This window comes from Parambassis ranga, chromosome 2 (genome assembly GCF_900634625.1).
Source record: "Parambassis ranga chromosome 2, fParRan2.1, whole genome shotgun sequence".
NCBI lineage: Eukaryota > Metazoa > Chordata > Actinopteri > Ambassidae > Parambassis > Parambassis ranga.
The window spans coordinates 15,812,894-15,830,770 of NC_041023.1; the positions used below are offsets into that span (position 1 = coordinate 15,812,894).

Consider the following 17,877-nt stretch of genomic DNA (forward strand, 5'->3'; position numbering starts at 1 on the left):
GGGTTAAGGGATGTCATGCTCAACTTATTATAGGAGGTGAAGGATAGTGAAGAATATCGCCACAAAATGTAAAGAGTGTCATACAACAAATTCCCTGCAGCTGCTGCATCAGAGCTGTTTCTGTGAAATAGCAGGAGAAAGGACACAAACATGAAACTCAGCTGATGTGAAGCTTTGATTAAAATATCACCTACTTCTGATCATGAAGTTGCTGGTGACCAATCTGTACGACACTGATTGTGTCTGACAAGCACAAAGTCGTGCATCCATACTACTATTAATACTACCAGGAGATGACAATTAAAACTTGACACTTAAAGATGACGAAAAGGCTCCAACTATCAGCACAATAAATCCAAACGGTCTAGACAGAGGCCACCTGTGCACACATGTCTCATTGCTTATGATTAAAAGTGGAGCGAGTGCCTGCACTGCGGTGTCCTGTTTGAATTTGTGACAGGAGATTAGAATCTAATTTGACTACTAGATGGGAGGAATTCCCTGAAGAGATTCATTCCTGATGACAGATCTACAAGCGAAACCTTCAAATGCGTTTCACTCCCGGCCACATTCCCCGTTAGTTGTCATTACGAGATGAAATATCCACCTGAAGTTTTTAGATGTACTCTACACTTGAGTATTCCTTTTTGAATGTTTTGTTATGATTTAGTATGATGCTTTTAATCATCTGCAGACAGTTTGTTGGAACAAATACAAGGCCATTTAATAATGTACTCTCTCAGCTACTTTATTATTAGGTCGACTTGTTAACCTTCTCTTTAATGTAAAACCTAATCAGACAATCGCATGACAGCAATTCAGTGCATTTATTCAAGTAGACATTGTGAAGATGACCTGTTGCCAGTCCCTAAACATTTGAGTGACAGGTGCCTTCTCCATCCACCAGGTTCTTATGTGCTGCACCCGTCCTTTGCCCATGTTTGGATTAAACTGGCAGTCACAGAACTCAAAACTGCTCTTGCTCCATTGGTGCATATTGTTGCTAAAAGAACAGACACCAGCCTTAAAAAAATAATGAAAATATAATAGATATATACACCCATACGATAAAAATGGCTATACCTTCAGCGAGGACTATCTATTGATTGAACAGATCAATAGAGCACCGCATACTCATTGCTCCTCATATCTCTGCTTTGGCTGCTGGTGGGTGTCATTGTCATTACACATATCTAAATGGAAAAAAGTTTAATTAATTCTATGGAATTTTTTTTTTGCTCATTACCTCCCTTTACAGACACCTGTAGGTCACATGTTTGTGTTCCATCCCAATCTGAATGATACCCAGTTCTTACATCACATCCACTGGGCAGACATCAACAGGCACTTGGATTTATTATTCAACACACTTCCCTATATCTGCTGATCAAAATCAGCCTCATGATGCTGAGGACACAAGAGCCCATGCAAGTCACTTAAAGCTTTTGTCCCCTCTTTAGCTCACCAAGACCCTCTCAGGACTGTCCGTTCCCTCTAATCCTATCTCTCTGCATTCTAATTTGACAACACCAGGTTACCGGGGAAACGGCTGCATGCTGCTTGTACAAATATTTAAAACCACAACTCCCTGGGTGGTAACAGCACCAGGGTCATGACTATCCTACATTATCAGAGCCTTAGCATAACCTGACAATGTGAATTCTGATGTGTAACACCAGCACACAACATGCAGAAGATTCACAATGTGAACATTTATCTGAGATGACTAAACAAATAACACTAAAACTTGTGTGAATTTGTTGTCTAAACAGCCAATAAGCACCAATAATTTGCATTACCAACAGCTTTACAATAAAACATTAAGCTAATAACTGTGAAATACAGTCAACAAAAGCTCAATCTCAAGCCAACAGAGAAAACGAGGGGCATATTTTTGTTCTATTACCCCATTAGTATCTTATAACAATTCCTCTCTTCTCTTTAAAGCTGGCCATTAGAATCTGTATAAGGCAGCCTGTGCAGATTTCAAAAGATAACACTGAAAGATACCAAAACCTTATCTGTGTCCGCAATGTGTTATAAAGGCTTCTGCTACATCTACCAAATCTTTTTAAACTCCTCCTAAAACCCCTGCAGTTACAGAAACCACAAAAATGATGAAATACCCATTTTTTCCTTGTGTACTTGATCAGGTTAGGGTTATTAATTATTTAAAGGGTTAATTTTTCATTCACAAACACAGACATTGAGCCTGAGCTAGCCCTAGCTCTGTTAGCTGGTGATGAAGGAGGGACATCCACAGTCCATGAATATTATGGAGAAATATTAAATATAAAAGAGGCCACAGCTCAACACTTGATACAGCTTTTAATAATAATATTAATTTATTATAATAGTTTCCTTTCATTTTTTTCATAAAACTCTCTGTGCTCGCAGTTCTTCTAAGACAACAAAAAATTACTGTTGCAAAGTGATCTTAATTTCACTCCTAGTGGCTTTCAATCTACTGGATATCCTCAGCTTTGGCTACTTTTAATAGTGTTAGTGGTTGATAAGCACACACAAAGAAAACCCAGGTGTGTCTGCTGAATAATTTGATTTATTTTCTCAGAATTGACTAATTCATTTATATATGGTTGAATCTAATTATAGGCTGTGTGTCATGAAAGGGAAGGAAAGAGGATGAACAGCAGCACTAAATTTTGTCAAGGGGGGAGAGTGGCATCTGTCCGAGATAAAGAGCGGCTAATGCGCACACAAACACTTCTGTGTTCGTGTGTGAGCAGAAGTAACCCAACATGTACCTCAGACACGAAACGGCTGCTCTTTTATGTAATCCTGTGGTCCGGCGCAGGTGTCATTCCATTTACAAGCTGGAGGGACTACAAGGAGAAGAAACCTCTCATCACCCCTTGGCCCTGCTACTGTTCTTATAGTATATCAGCAGCCAGTCAACCACAGAGATGTGAAGTCAGCTTCAAAGATAGGAAAATCAGAGCTGTGAGGCAGGATCTCTAGAGATTGAAAAAAAAAATATATAAATTGCCTGGCAACACATGAGCAAACGCGCTTATATTACTACACACAAATCTCTATCTCTGACAATGACTTGAAAAAAAGCAGGTGCGCTTGCTGGATGGTGAAGCATGCTGGTATACAAACACGCTGTGGAGGGTGACTGTGGTGCAGCCAAAGGTGATCTGATCGACACCGGTTCAGTCGACAGCCATATGGAGCCATGCTTGGCCTGGCTTACTGGATTTCACACATGGATTCAAGTCCAGTGAGCATGATGAAATGCTTGATTCTCTGCTAATTTCACCCACCAGGCTTGCATACAGCAGCAATTTCACACACACAGAGCCAACAAACGTCACGTCTACTGTGACCTTCCGGGGCTGGGACTAAATTTACTTGATCTGATTCTTGATCTGAAATGACTCATACTTATGTTTAAGATGGATGACTAGGGCAGAGCATATGGATGTATTGACCCAATACAGATGCAGACAACATAAGGAAGCTGGAGAGGTGGATGGTGGCACAAATCCTGGACTCTAGAGTTGTGAACGCTGTTACTTAATGTTAGTTAACACCACTTCCATTCTGTTTCCACTTGCATTTTTTGGCATTAAACACTATTGGTTAAGATGTGGCACTGGCGTTTTGCACAACAGGAAGCTTCTACATTAAAAACTAATGAAGGTTTGTTTGTAGATTAGGCTAACTGTTAAAACTTGCTATTAGGAATGAATGTGAAGGGTTAATTATCAACTTACACTTTAACTCTTCAACTCTCCCACAAGCCTAAATATTAGATTAGCATGCTTCACTACCAATATTATCACCGGCATCAGCTCCAGAGACAGTATCATGCTAAACCTATAGTCCTAATCCCTAATCCCAGTCCTGAATAGGATGTAAATAAAGCTATAATCTGACAATATGATATTTGTTAGAGGTTTGATTTTAAGTATACTTATATATTTTCAGTAGAGCTACACAAAAGTGTCTGTAGATTAGTCAAGTTTTGCATTTAAATCAAATGACATATGTTTGTATTTATTTTCTCTCTGTGTGTGTGTGTGTGTGTGTGTGTGTGTGTACTCAACCCTATGACATACTAGATACATACGTAAGAATTCAAACGCCAAAGTTTAAATCTCTTTGGTTTCTGAATTCCAAAGCGCAGCGGAGCAAACCTGTCCACCTACTGTTGCAGCTAATAAAATGCTGCCTGGGAGCCCAGACAGAGCTGTGCATTTTACATGAATGGTAATAAGGAAGACGAATACAAAACTCAAGATGTCCCTGAGGACAGTGTCTTAATGGAGATCATTTGGCCATCAGTTAGAGACAGGAGGCCCGTGGTGCCACATCACACCGATGAAGCAGCGACAGGTCATCAGGGACAAGATGTACAGCGCTTACTTGTCTTCTCTGTGCGAGCACAGTCAGCAGGCGGGAGCTAAATGCTAAATAAAAGGACTCATGTTGTTCCCCCCTCCTTTCCCCTGCCTGTTCCAGTGATGGTTCAGAAATTTGCCATAAAGTGGTGTGCTGACTTGCAGCCAGCTCTCTTGACGGCGAGGCTTGGCCTCCAGGTTTGCTGGCTCTCAAAGGAAATCAAGCACGGCCTTCCACAATTTGCTCAAATATGAACTGTTTTCATGTGAGCGACTCTTAGAGAGTTTAATTTGATGAGCCACGTAGACCCAGCAGCCAGGAAACGCTAATAATCAAAAGCAAAACACCAGCCTCACATGTAAATCCTATCATGCAACATTTACAATATTTTTCATTCATTTTATGACCCTAATGACAAGGCTTTCTGAGGAAAAAAAAAAACAAAACATTATTATATTTGGGCTTATTAAACTAGTACCTAGGGATGAAAGAGCCTGCAGCAGGGATTGCTGTACCTCTGTCGGAGTGTGGAACAGATGCAAGGCCTGCTGAGACAATGGACGCAACCAGCATCTTCTTCTCTTATGAGTGTCTCACAGACAAGCGATTAAAAAAGGAAAGTCTGTAAATCCCTGCAGGTTATCATATCAGAATCTGCTTCTCAGGGACACATCTTCCACCCCTCCACCCACCCCCACCAACCCAAACCGCATCCATCTTCCCATTTCTCCTCACTCATGTTTCCTCCTGTCATCTATCACCCAGGCACGGGAGATGTGCTTTAAGTTGTTGCAGCCTGGAGACAACAGGCAGTTGCAGTTTTTTGATAAAAAAAAATAAAAATAATAAAAATCAAGGCATGAGGGGCACAGCTATAACTTCATATCCCCAATCAGCAAGAACTGCGTAGGTAAATTAAGCACTGGGAGATTAAACAGCTCGTAGGAATAAAAATGTTGGCAAACACACAGCAGCCGCAGTGGTGCAGGATGAGTCGACTTTCTGTGTGCACCTTATGATGATTGCAGCTTTTGATTAGTCTTAACTAAAACACATTGCTCCCGTCTCCACACAGCCACCTCCAGGCAAAGACACTAAACTTTCAAAAAAAACCTGACGCTTAAATCTAAAAATAGACACAGATTGACAGATAGCTGCATGCAACACATCCCGGAGGATGCACGGGATATTTAGCCATTTGTTGTCCACCCCACCCAGGGCCTCAGTGGAGACGTTATTTTAATATCTTTTACTGTTAAAGCTGCTTGTCAAAAAAAGGAGGAGGTTTGAGAGAAGAGAAGCAACTCTGTGATAGAGAAGTGTACTGAGGTGACCTCAGTGAAACTTTTGGAAGGGCTTTATTTCTCTGAGTAGATGCCTGGCAGGTGGGAGAAAGTCACACCACGCTAAAAATACAGGAGGGATACTGGTGCAACAGCCTGTCCAGAAAAAAACCTGTTAAGTGTCTTTGTTGCAGTGAAATTTTGTTCAGCCTCGAGGCACACATCCATCACTAGTCCACGTATACAAGAAGCCTAATTATATGCTAACTGTGTTATAGCTTTTAGCTCAACCTGCCTCTGTGTGTGTGTGTGTGTGTGTGTGTGTATCTCAAAGCCGAATAAAATGCTGTTAATAAAATGCTCTTGGCTTGTTTACAGCTGAAGTGAGCTACAGCATCAATAGCAGCAAGGTCCAACAAAGTAGAGTTCATTATGGGGGGTGTAGCACAGATTATATAAATCAGACACTCCTGAAATAATAGGGTGACAACTGCAATTTAAGCCAGAAACAACACAAGTTGCTCTAACTTAGCACATTTATTAGCTACTCTATAGTCAGCATCAGCAATGCAATCGATATAGAACATCCTTTAAAAATCAATGCCCAAAGTGGCGTTAAACTGAACATGAAGTTGGTGGTGAAACAAGAGGGGGAAAGAAAAAGAAGGAGCAGATTTAATCCTGAGCTAAGAAAAAGAAAATCATTTGGTTGTTCAGCTGGAGTTTCACACTTGGGCAGACAGCTGTGGCAGTTATAAATATCTGTATCATGAGCTGGGATCTGTATCTGTGAAAAGAGCTGAACTGCTATCGGCAGGGCCAGGCTTCTAAAAATAGCAGGCTGGCTGGCAGGGAGGCAGGCAGCCGACTCTGCCTCTGTCTCCACTGGATTTGATTAGCCCTGAAGAAGCTCTGCCCGCCCACCGACCCCAACAACCCCCCCACCCACCCCAACAACCCCCCCAGCTACACTCACCCGACACACTCTGTGTGCATCTGTGTGCTTGCGTGTGTGTGGCAGCATATCTCGAGGCATTGTCCTTCTCTTGCTGCACACATCCAGACACACTGTTCATTGTTACAAAAATGCTTACGTTGGCTTTTCCCAAGTGTGATACAGTTTTCCATCTTGCCAGTATATTTAAGATTAATATCGAGGTATATATGCTTACACACAATCTAAAAACAAACAAAACCTTGTCAAATTGTGACACTGCAAATGTGTGCGATTGCTGATGTTTGGACACATTCAAACACAATCTTCTCTTAGAAATAAGCCCTTAATGTCTATATAAGGACTGAGTCCCCTCCAAGAGAGACTGCCATGCTGTGCTGCCATGTTTCTACACTAGCCCAAAGATGACACGTTCAAGTGGTGACAACCACAAGTCTTTCCACATGCTTGGAAAAAGTCTCTCACACAATCAAACTGGGCATTTCTCATTCCCACTTTGATCGGCAGACATGGAAACATGATACTTGAGTGGACATGCCAGTTTTTGACCAGTGAATTCCATCTGTCTCCTCTCAAGCAGTGCTAAACATTGCTACCATTTGGCAGTATTCATATTTGAATTGAGACCTGTACCTGGGCCAGTATCATTTTTTTGGTCGCTGTCATTGCTATTGTGATTGCCAACACCAGTATATATGTTCAGGTTATGTGATCTGTGCTCTGTAATCAGCTAAAAGGAACTAAGCAATATTAGCATATCAGATATTTGCAAAAAAAAAAATCAAGATATTCTGCATTGCAGATGTATTTTATACAGTAGTTACCTGCCAGTCTCCTATGTAAACACAAAATATGAACAATATAGTAAGATTTTGAGCATGACAAAACAGAAATTATAGTTTTTACTGGAAAACCTCCGAGCACCTAATCCACTTTGAAAGCCCCCGTCAAATGCATTGCTTCAGAGTCCACTGCAGTAATATCTTACAAATGACCACCTAAAATGAGACCATTTCATTTCATATTTGGCTGGGTGAAGAGGTACAAGTCATATAGAAAATTGTGCTCTCTGAGACCCCAGGTGCTGGCAGGAGGAAGCCCAGTAAAAGCCTCCTTCCTCTCTCTCTCTCTCTCTCTCTCTCTCTCTCTCTCTCTCTCTCTCTCTCTCAGACTGCTTGCCTCAGAGAAACATGTGCATCTACAGCCTAACAGCAATCTCTATATTGCAGTAATGTAGCATTACTAACAGGAGAGTAAAACTGCACTAGGTGCAGCTTCACAGCGCCGAGGACATTTGGTGTTTTGAAGATAATCGCACGGCATGTCTGAGAGGTCTGCCTATTTCTGTATCATAGCTTCCCTTGAAGTGCCCCCCATGACACCCAGGGTCCACTGTAGATAGGTTCACAGGAGGGCTAAGTGAATGAGAAGGACTGCACACCAGCCAAGCAATACAGTGAGTCATGGGCAATCACAAAAGTGAGATTACTGTATCCCCTTCTTTTCTCTGTCACTCCATGTCTGTCACTCAAATCACCTCTCACATAAATCCTCTGCAGATGGAAGTTGGAGGTCCAAATCCCCATAACACTCTGCTCTAGGCACGCGCACGGACACTCCACTGGGAGCTATTAACGATACAACAGAGACAAGAAAACTGTGATGGAGCTTGAGGAGGCGATGCACTCCAAACTGAGGACAGGCAGGTTAAAATGCGACAGAAAGCTGCAGTGATGAGGTGAGACGAGTAATTTGCAGCGTCAAAGAAACCAACTTATGAGGTGCCCTCACTATCCCACGACGTGAGTCATCGAAAACATATGTGTAAATAATCAACAAAAAAAAAAACAACCCAACCTCCTTCGCACATTTTTCAAGCCCACGGGCATGCACAGTTTGGTGGGAGGACTGAAAAATGGTGGCTAAGATTGAGCGATGAAAGGTCAGTGAGATAAACATGTTGACTCCTCCTGTGCTGATTACAGATCAGTCATGATTGATTGCACTTACTCATAGTCTGCAAGTGTGCATGCCAAGAAATGCAAGTGCCAAGTAGCATACATTTACAGCTATACACAGGAAAAAAAATATATATATATAGGTGGTGGGAACTAATTCACACTTAATTGACCTACCTAACATTAAGATATAGAGGGAACACCAAGCTGAGCTGCCATCATGCACACACATGCTGACAAATTAACTTTCCTATAACACAAGCAAATAGGCGCTCAAACATATGCACAGACATATCTCAACCAGAAGGCTAGAAAAGATCATGCAATGTCTCCAAACAAATTCTGCACTTCTCTGATAGAAACTATACTGCTTTGTAATGTGGGTTGAAGAACCAACAAATAACGGCATATGGAAGCAAGATGCTGCTGGCACTTATGTCTAAATGGCTTTCCAGAAACAACCAAGTTACCAGAAAAGAACACTGACGTTGGACAATCGCATAAAATAAACACAGATTGTGTTTAACGTTTATAGTGTCTAGTGCCACAAAACTGGCCATGGTAACCACAGTATGCGTACAGGAAATATTGTAAATAATGATCAGGCTTAGATTCTGGTTTTCTCAGTGAAAGTACTACACAACTGATTCCACTCGAGCCATCCACAATCCAGCTGCCCCATGCACAGGAGGCCATGGTCGATGGTTGTCACCTTTGTCAGTGTGTGTGGTTCCATCAGATGTGCCGCAGTGTTCCAGAAACAACTTCACACAGGGTCTACAGTCTACTTTGGTACTCAATTTCCACCAAGCAGATCAAGCAGACATGAAGTCACACACAAGATTTTTTGAAAAAAAACATCAGAAGCAGTCTCCCGTTATAGTATAGTACATTGCTACATTTGACACATCCTGACTGGTGGAGGATGGCCGCTGAAAACCACCATGGAAAGTTGTTTATTTGTTGTTCTCTTGAAACATGCAGATTATTCTTGGTCTATTTTCTTCAATAGACAAAGAATATCTGACTTGTATCAGGAAACTTTATCAGGAAAGGAAACTTGTGTATGCCTGCATTTACATTGGGCAGTGCTCGTCAACCCTGTGTACGTCAAGTGCATGCTGGGCACTTTGGGTTTGTGTCAAACTGCTAAAAAACAATGCAGCCAATGACAACGATGAGTCATGCAGCTGGAAACTCAAGCTGGAATACATTTACTACAATATACAAGCACATTAGACTGCAGGCTTTTGTTGAGCACACAGTGAAATGAATCACCCTCTGTGTCTAACGCACATCTAAAAAGTACGTCACCAAAATAAAAACAGGAGCTCATGTCTTTACAACCTGCTTTAAGGCAGACTTAAAGGAGTCCTTATGTAATTGGCTTTAACAATGGTACCAAGTTCATTTTCTGCCATGAAGCTCAGACTCTGTTTCTAATAAGCCTAGCCACTGATTAAAATGTCCAGCTCACCTTAAACAACGGCTGGCTCTTTCTTAAAGCAAAGGTAGTGGTTATGCCATTAATCTATAGTGTTCCTTTGCAGTGTGAGGAGGATTAGGATATACTACACTACTAGAGATGTAAAGCTTTGTTCCCTATACATCACACACAAAGTGGCATAATTAGATTAGCTACTGTTTAAAGTGTATGGCCATAATATCAATAAAATATGTCTACAAATCATACAAAGCTTCTTACAAATATGCAAATATAAAGGTTTTCTCCAGTATCACCTGTACAAATATACCATAGGTGAAGTTAGACAGCAGCTAACTATAGGATGGAGCTATGTAGCTTGTTATTCTCTTTGGCAGAGCTATAACAAAAGGCACCTTCTGGCATTTTTTAAGGAATTAGTCACTGTCCTGTCAAACTTTTGTGAAAAAAGAAAGAAACTGTGTTTTGCAGTTTGAACATTATAAAACATGCTGTTTTCTCTGATGATTCACAAAACAGAGACATTGCTTTTTTCAAAGGCAACACAATGCAATCACCACGCTCACAGGTGGCAGATAACCCTCAGCACGTCGGCTTATTTCTATACCACACACATTCACGAGGCCTCAACAGATCTGCTAAGCGGCTCCATATGTTCAGTCTGCTCCTTTGGACGCTACAGTTTGTAGAAAAAACATGTGTAAACTGCTGTATGTATTTTGGAGTTCTAAGTCTTGATTCAAAGAGCATCTGGAGCGAAGGTGAAATACCATCCAAATAAACAGTTGTTTGGTGTTAATTATAGTTTTACTTCACGCTCACACAGTTATTGGCGTTTGCAGAAAAGGTGAGACTGTACCAGGGTGTGAATGTTTTTCCTACACTATGGTACAAGCCAGAAAACAAACAAATCCCAACTTGTATTTTGATCCGAGATTGAGAAAAAAAAACAGGATTTTTTTTGGTCCCCATGTGTTTTACAGGGGCTTTTGTTTCCTCACCTTAATATGGCTGTACTCTGCCTTGCCGGACTCAGTGCTGATGGTCTTGGTCTCAGGCCGCGGTTTGAGGACTTGGCGAAGTGGACTGGAGATTGGCAAGCCTGTCACACTGATTCCATCTGAAAAGAAATCATAGCACCACACAATGAGCCGGGAAAAATAAATAAATAAATAGTATAACAACAAAGCTATCATTAAACTAGAAGAGTCCCAGAGCAAACACTATCTATATGAGCAGCCTGTGATGCATTACAGAAACTATTTTGTGATGAATCGTTTTAATTATTTCTTTAGTGTACTCACTTTCCCTCATCGATCTCTTGTTTTAGCCAGTGATTTCTCTTAAGAATCATGTTCCATTAAATTACCTAGCAAATCCTGGACTTGCTGTAGGAGGAGGAGTATACAGCATATTAATTTCATTAGCAAACCATTATTTTAATGTGTGATCACACTTACTTCACTGAAATGACTGCCACATTTGGACAAGATATTACTATAAAAGCCTTATAAACATTCGTTACCGTCTACTTTTATGGTCGTTGCATTGGATTTTCAATCTGTGTGCATTTGAACTTGTGCTTTATGTGTCACGATACATACTGCATAGTCAACAGGCTACCAGACACTGCTGCATATTGGTTGTCCAATTATTGTTTAACTTAATTAGGGTTTTTTTTTGTAAGGGCCACATAGACTTCCACAAGGAAAGCAAGGGGCCACTAATTTTTTGTTTTGTTTTGTTTGGGGTTTTTTTAAAAAATTAACCCTTTCAACCCCACCCTTTTGTGTGCCATTTTGATAAACACAGAGTCAGAGGCATACAATCTATTACCTACACATCTGAGCAAATCTTCCAAGTGTTCCCTTTAAAATGACACCAAAATTATTCCGATACACCTTGTGGTTGCTGAGATATACTCTATTACTTTTGGACATGTCATTTTCAAGCTGAGGCCTTAAAAATAGGCTTGGGGTGGGAATGGTTAATATTATAACATATAATATATTGAGAGAGTTATTTGCTGTGCTTCACTGTTTACCTCTCTGTCTTCTCCTCTCCCTAGCCTGTGCGTGTCTGCATCTACTTCCGGTGTGCATTTTGTGTGTACACTGAAGCCTCGGAGGTGTGGCGAGGATACATTTAGTTTAGTAGTTTAAACAGTGTTTAAAACTACCGTAGTGAAAAAAAAGAAACAAACAAATCTTGAATGTCTAAAAGTAATGTGCATTTTAAGAGCAGCTGACAGAGAAACATACTGACTGCAGCACTGCAGAGAGCCTTTACCGTACACTTTACCATTGTCGTGCATCTCATTTTTAAAGTCTATAGTGTAACCATGTCTCTCTGAAGTGTAGATGGCTATGGGCTGCATTAAAAAGGACACAGGGACCGGGTCGCGGACGTGCCCAGGCTGGGCTTAACTCATTATGGGAGCTTTGGGCTTTTCAAAAGGTAAAACAAAAATATATATATCTAAAAAAAAAAAAGACATATCCAGCAAAACAGTAACTGCTGAAACTACGGTATTTTTGGCACAGGAATGAAACATGGCCCACAGGATTGGATTCTTAGTAACAGCCCATTATAGATAAAAGTATTTAACAAAATGGTGTAAACATTTACAACTAGTAGAAATAACCACTGGTGATTGGAGCATTTAACCTTAACCTTATGGACATATCACATATTAATTAAAAGGAAAAGGGCTTAACGAACAGTCAGCTGAAATTATTATCCAGCTGAAACTAAAGCACTACAGCCCTTCATAAAGGTTAGAATATTCAAAGAGGTGTTGATTAACCTTTATAGCCATTGTGGTAGCTCTGGTTTGTAGTGCTATTGAATAATTCTGAAAGGTGGTGTAATATTTTGCCTGCCCTCATCCACAAGCAATTTAATTCCTAAACTTTTTAAATGAGAGAAAATCCGAGATCAGAGGGTTCATGCTATAATGAACAAATAAAGGATTTTCTATCATGACCTTGAGAGAAGCAGGGTGGACGCAGGAAGCGGCTGCACTATCAGCAGCTGCATTAGGCACCACCACGGGGCTGCTGCTTTCAAAACCTAACCCCGACGATACTGAAAACATGATGCCCACAGCCCTCTAAGTGACGTCAACAGGATCGTATCACTCCCTGACGTCAGCAGTATCCAAAGCCCGGTAATTTCCCCTCAGAGAGGGAGGAAATTACCGGCCCTTGCAGCGGCTCAGGCAATTGGGTTCATGACAGACAGACGTAATCAGAAACTATCCAACTCTGTAATAGCTGTATTACAAAAATGGGTGAAATAGAAAAAAAACTATCAAAAGAGAGTCAGAGCTACAGAGACTATGGTGCAAAGTTTTTAAAAATGTGGATTATGCTAAATTTACCATGACAACAGGTAAACACGGAGTGTTAAATTCATATTAACAGCAGACAGGACAAGTTGGCACAGTGGGCTGCATGCAGAGCGAGCAGATGAGAAAACAGGAAGACTTCACTGGGAAGTAATAAATCATAAAACACAGAAAATTTAGGCTGTATATAAAATAATGGAAAATCAAAGACTCTACTTATTCTCTTTTATTAAAGCTCATCAATTTCTAAAGACAAGAGGAGTACTAGAAAAATGTTAGTGTCAATAAATACTATCAGCAGTCTGCTCAAATGCATAACTCTGTACACTCAGTGCCATCTTAAGTCTCTATTTATAATAGAGGCCTCTTTAGTATAGTCAAGAACAAATTAGGAACCCATTGATCCTGCAACCTGAGAACCTAAAGGCCCCTGCACACTGAGAGGTAATAGGCTGGTTTAACATTTTTTTTGGTCAACTTGGTGGAAACAGGCAAATAATGATCCCAACATTCATATATTATCACCTCTAAAGGTGGAAAACACACTCACAAAGTCCTCACACTTAAACGACAGAATAGATTTATTGCCAAAGACTCCCACAACAACTTATATGGTAGTATGGGGTGAGGTAAACTGACAACTGTCTTCACCTATCCAGTTTAAAGGCTATCCGGATTCAATCCTACTCTAGCTGGATTGACTTTCTCCAGTGTGAACGGGGCCATAGGGCACAGAGTCTGTTCATCCATCTAGTCTCTTAACCCACTTTGTCCTGTACAGGGTTGCAGGTGGGCCTAGGGACTATACCAGATACTATTGCAGACAGATAAAATGAACTACAGGTAAATGTCTTACACATGAACATATTAAACTATGAAATGTTGCTGTGTCTGTCACCAACTCAGTGCCACCTATTCAATCTGTGACTTTAGAAATCAGTAAATAAACAAGCTCAGTCTCTCTTCTTTTATTATTGTGTTTTGACACACAGTCTACATTCTAGATATAAAAAATGCAAACAACACTGTAAGACTTTATGAACTGGATCCTTCATTATGGCACACAGCCCATTTCAGAAGGTACACATGACTCGTCATGTCCCGTGGCACTGGGATCGCGTGAGTAATGGTTGGTTTGATTAACGATGGCACTGCTCACAATCATCCCCTCCTCTGCACCCACCTTCCAATCAGTATCTGTCTCGTTCTCTGTCTAACGGCCTCAGGGAGACTCAGGTGAACTGAGCGTTTCTATCACAGGCCATCTCGCTGCCAAAGCTTGGATCGGCAGCTGAGATTGGGAGTGTCACTTCTGAAATAATAATAGTAACATTATCAGCACAGATCTGTGTTGGTGAAATAATCTTTGTCAGTGGCACTTACATTTATAAACCCTTTTTTCCTGGGATAGGAAAAATCTAGTAAAATATCTAATAAATATGTAAAATATGACCTGTTAGAGTGTAAACATTAAAACCTTTTTAACATCCTGTTCAGGGGAAAGAATTATCATGCAAGTCTAACAATGCTGGTGAACTGCAGTGAGTCAAGATGCAGTGTTTCATAACTGTGGGTGACAGAGTTATTATCACGCACACAATATTTCAAATTCAGACAAAGGCAAAGACGATATGACAAAACTTCTACTGTTATACAAGATGTGGGTACAGATTTTTACCCCAGGAGCTAGGCTTTTGTGACATGCCAGATTACAGTTTTATTTTATTACATTTCATTGTTATTTAAGCACCAAAACTACTTGATTGGACTTCATCAACATTTAATGTGTTAAAACTTCTCCCACCTGCAACAACTTTGTTATTTTCTATTGACTACCGTGGTAGTAAAGATTTCAAGAGTAGTCAAAAATGTGACTCATTCATCAAGCCCTGTACATGCTGGCAACTTTTACACCAATCACGAAGTGGGTCAGAGCTGTAAAGTAAGATTTGTATTCATGGAAATAATAATAGACAAAGAAAGATGGCACAACCTTGAAAGAAAAACAATGATGGCAGTGCGTTCTGCTCACAGAATAAATAACAAAAGGGCATTAAGATGAGAAAAACATCTGATCAGACAATGAGTTGATTTAACAAGCAAACTCTATTTCAGCTAATAGAAGAGCTCTTCTCTCTGCAACAGTGTGTCAGACAGAAACACAACACTGCAAGTGCTCACTGCACTCAGATTTTACATGACAATGATCAGTGTACATTGGGCTGTATATGTCAGGTTGTTAGAAGAGTTTACTTGTTTGTGAGAAGATTGTTAAGCTCTGCATGTAGAGGGTTTCCACTTTATCAGTAACATTTCTTTCTTTTGATTTCCATATTTGGGTGGTAACCAGGTCCAGCTTTGACCATGTTTGGTCAGGCGTGTTGCATTCGGTGTTAATTTGCATTACAAAGTTGGATGTACCTTTTGTACTATGATCCAGGCCATATAGCTAGGAACACATCATCCATATCATATTAGACTTTAGTCTTTGTAGTAAGATATGTAAGATGTATTTTCTTTCCATTTCATTAAACCTGCAATAATGCAAATCAGGCAGTCTTAGTGAAGGTTAGGGGAATATGCTCCTTGTAACTGCTAAAATATTAGTAAGAGAAGTTTGATGTGCATTTTATAAAAAAATGCATATTTATAAAGTTGTATTTCAATGGGACTAGTAGCTAACATCAGTATAATTTCAATGTAAATTCGGCAGCCATTATCGTCAAGTACAGATCCTGGAGGGGATTTAGATGGAGCTATGATTACATTTGCATCTGGGAGGGAGATGCATGAATACCTATGTTCATATGCATATTATAGAGATTTATATCAGGAATTAACTGGCTGAAGAATATGCAAACAAGACCACACATCTGACATTTATCAGCAACTAAGGACTCCCTGTGCTAAAAAATGCATTTAATCATTACCAAAAAGTTACATTCTGATATGCAGATTTAGCCCTCCGAGCAAAGACCTGCCAGACTCCAGCAGTTTATACAAGGAAATATAAAAGCTTTCCTAAAAAGACTATTGGCTGAATAACAACTTTTTCTTGCATCACTTGAACACAGAACAAATCTAACATGAAAACGTCACTGGTTATTACTTTAAAAAGTGTTTTAAAGCAACGCAGCTGCTAGTCGAAGCTAAGTAATTTAAAACAAACCACACAAGTGCATTTACTCTGATGTCAGCCAAGGACAAACAAAAAGAAAAACCCAGACAACTCCTCCCTGTTCCTTTCCAGAGTGCATCTCCTTTACTGTTTGAGTCCTGTAATTCATGTCGTCATAATGTGTTTCTTGTGTCTCTTTTTCAGTTGCAGACACCGACTGCGGTACAAGGCGTTATCTTCAAAGACAGCCACCATGCTAATGTAGGCAGTTGCGCTGTCATTAGACACGACGCTCACGCCATTTAACACAATAATGCGCGCTGTAAGTGAAGGCCCATTAGTCCTGAGTGATGACATCACTCCCATCTGATCCTGAGTTATGGTGTCTTGGTGTCGAGCTGGACTCAGGATGAGGGATAAACTCGCCTGGGGATAAATCAATGAGGCTCAGGGCCTGTTTTGAATGTCCCCTCTGTGCCGTCGTCTGATTTGCCCCCCCCCCCCCTTCTGCCTGGGGTGAGGACACTGAGTGCAGGCTACGTCACAGCTAAGGGTTGATGGATTGACTTCCTCTGCAACGTGCATATGAATACCGACTGATCAATAATATAGCATACAATTAGCAAAGTTTAAAAATATCCCTGTCATCACTCTGAAGTGTCAATGAGATACAGTCCCACCTCTAGTACAGCGTGTTCTTAACTTTAGTCATGGGGCGCTGTTAGACATCTTGAGCTTACAGTTTTATTAAATATAGAGAAATGCTGATGTTAACACAGTGCACCAGCACAGAGACAGAGAGACGTGCAGCTATCATTTATCCTCTGGCTGTGGAGCTACGATGAGGAATCTAGGTATGAAAAATAGTGTAGACCTTTGTGCCCGGGCAAAGTGGAGGAATTCATTCATATGCATTTGCATCCATATTCATCCATATACTCACATTCTGTTATTGCATTTTCATTCATGACTGATTGTATTGGCTGACAGTGCCTGGTGCTGCGAAGGACAATGAATATTTATAATGGCAAAAGATTTCAATTAAAAGCATCTGTATTTCAATATTTTATCAGGATCAGATTTTTTATTTTTTTTATAATTGCTACAAACAAAGGCTGCAGAACAATTGGTCATGTGTGAATTTCATCAGGCCGGCTATCTAACAATTCAAGCAAGAGTTTAAGATGCAGCAAAGCAAAGATGAAATTATCTTGGCTTAGCATAAGATCCCTGGCAGGTTTTCTGTTATTACACCTTCCAATTATTATTTTAGTAGTCTTGTTTTTCACTGCAAGGAAACTTTACATCTCAAATCAGTTGGTGACTTCACTCGTCTACTGCGCCCCTGCGAAAAACCTGAGCCGAAAACGGCTCCTCTGGGTCAGACCGATCACAACAAGTG

General features: G+C 40.5%; 1 protein-coding gene across 2 annotated transcripts in view; it reads right to left on the reverse strand.

The window, feature by feature from the left end:
• trappc9 (trafficking protein particle complex subunit 9) overlaps positions 1 to 17,877 on the reverse strand; it is a 171,302-nt gene that overhangs the window by 101,855 nt on the left and 51,570 nt on the right. For both annotated transcript variants that reach the window (XM_028400050.1, XM_028400048.1), the window contains one exon: positions 11,010 to 11,128. In XM_028400050.1, the coding sequence (XP_028255851.1) occupies positions 11,010 to 11,128 (119 nt within the window). The remainder of the gene's footprint in view (positions 1 to 11,009; positions 11,129 to 17,877) is intronic.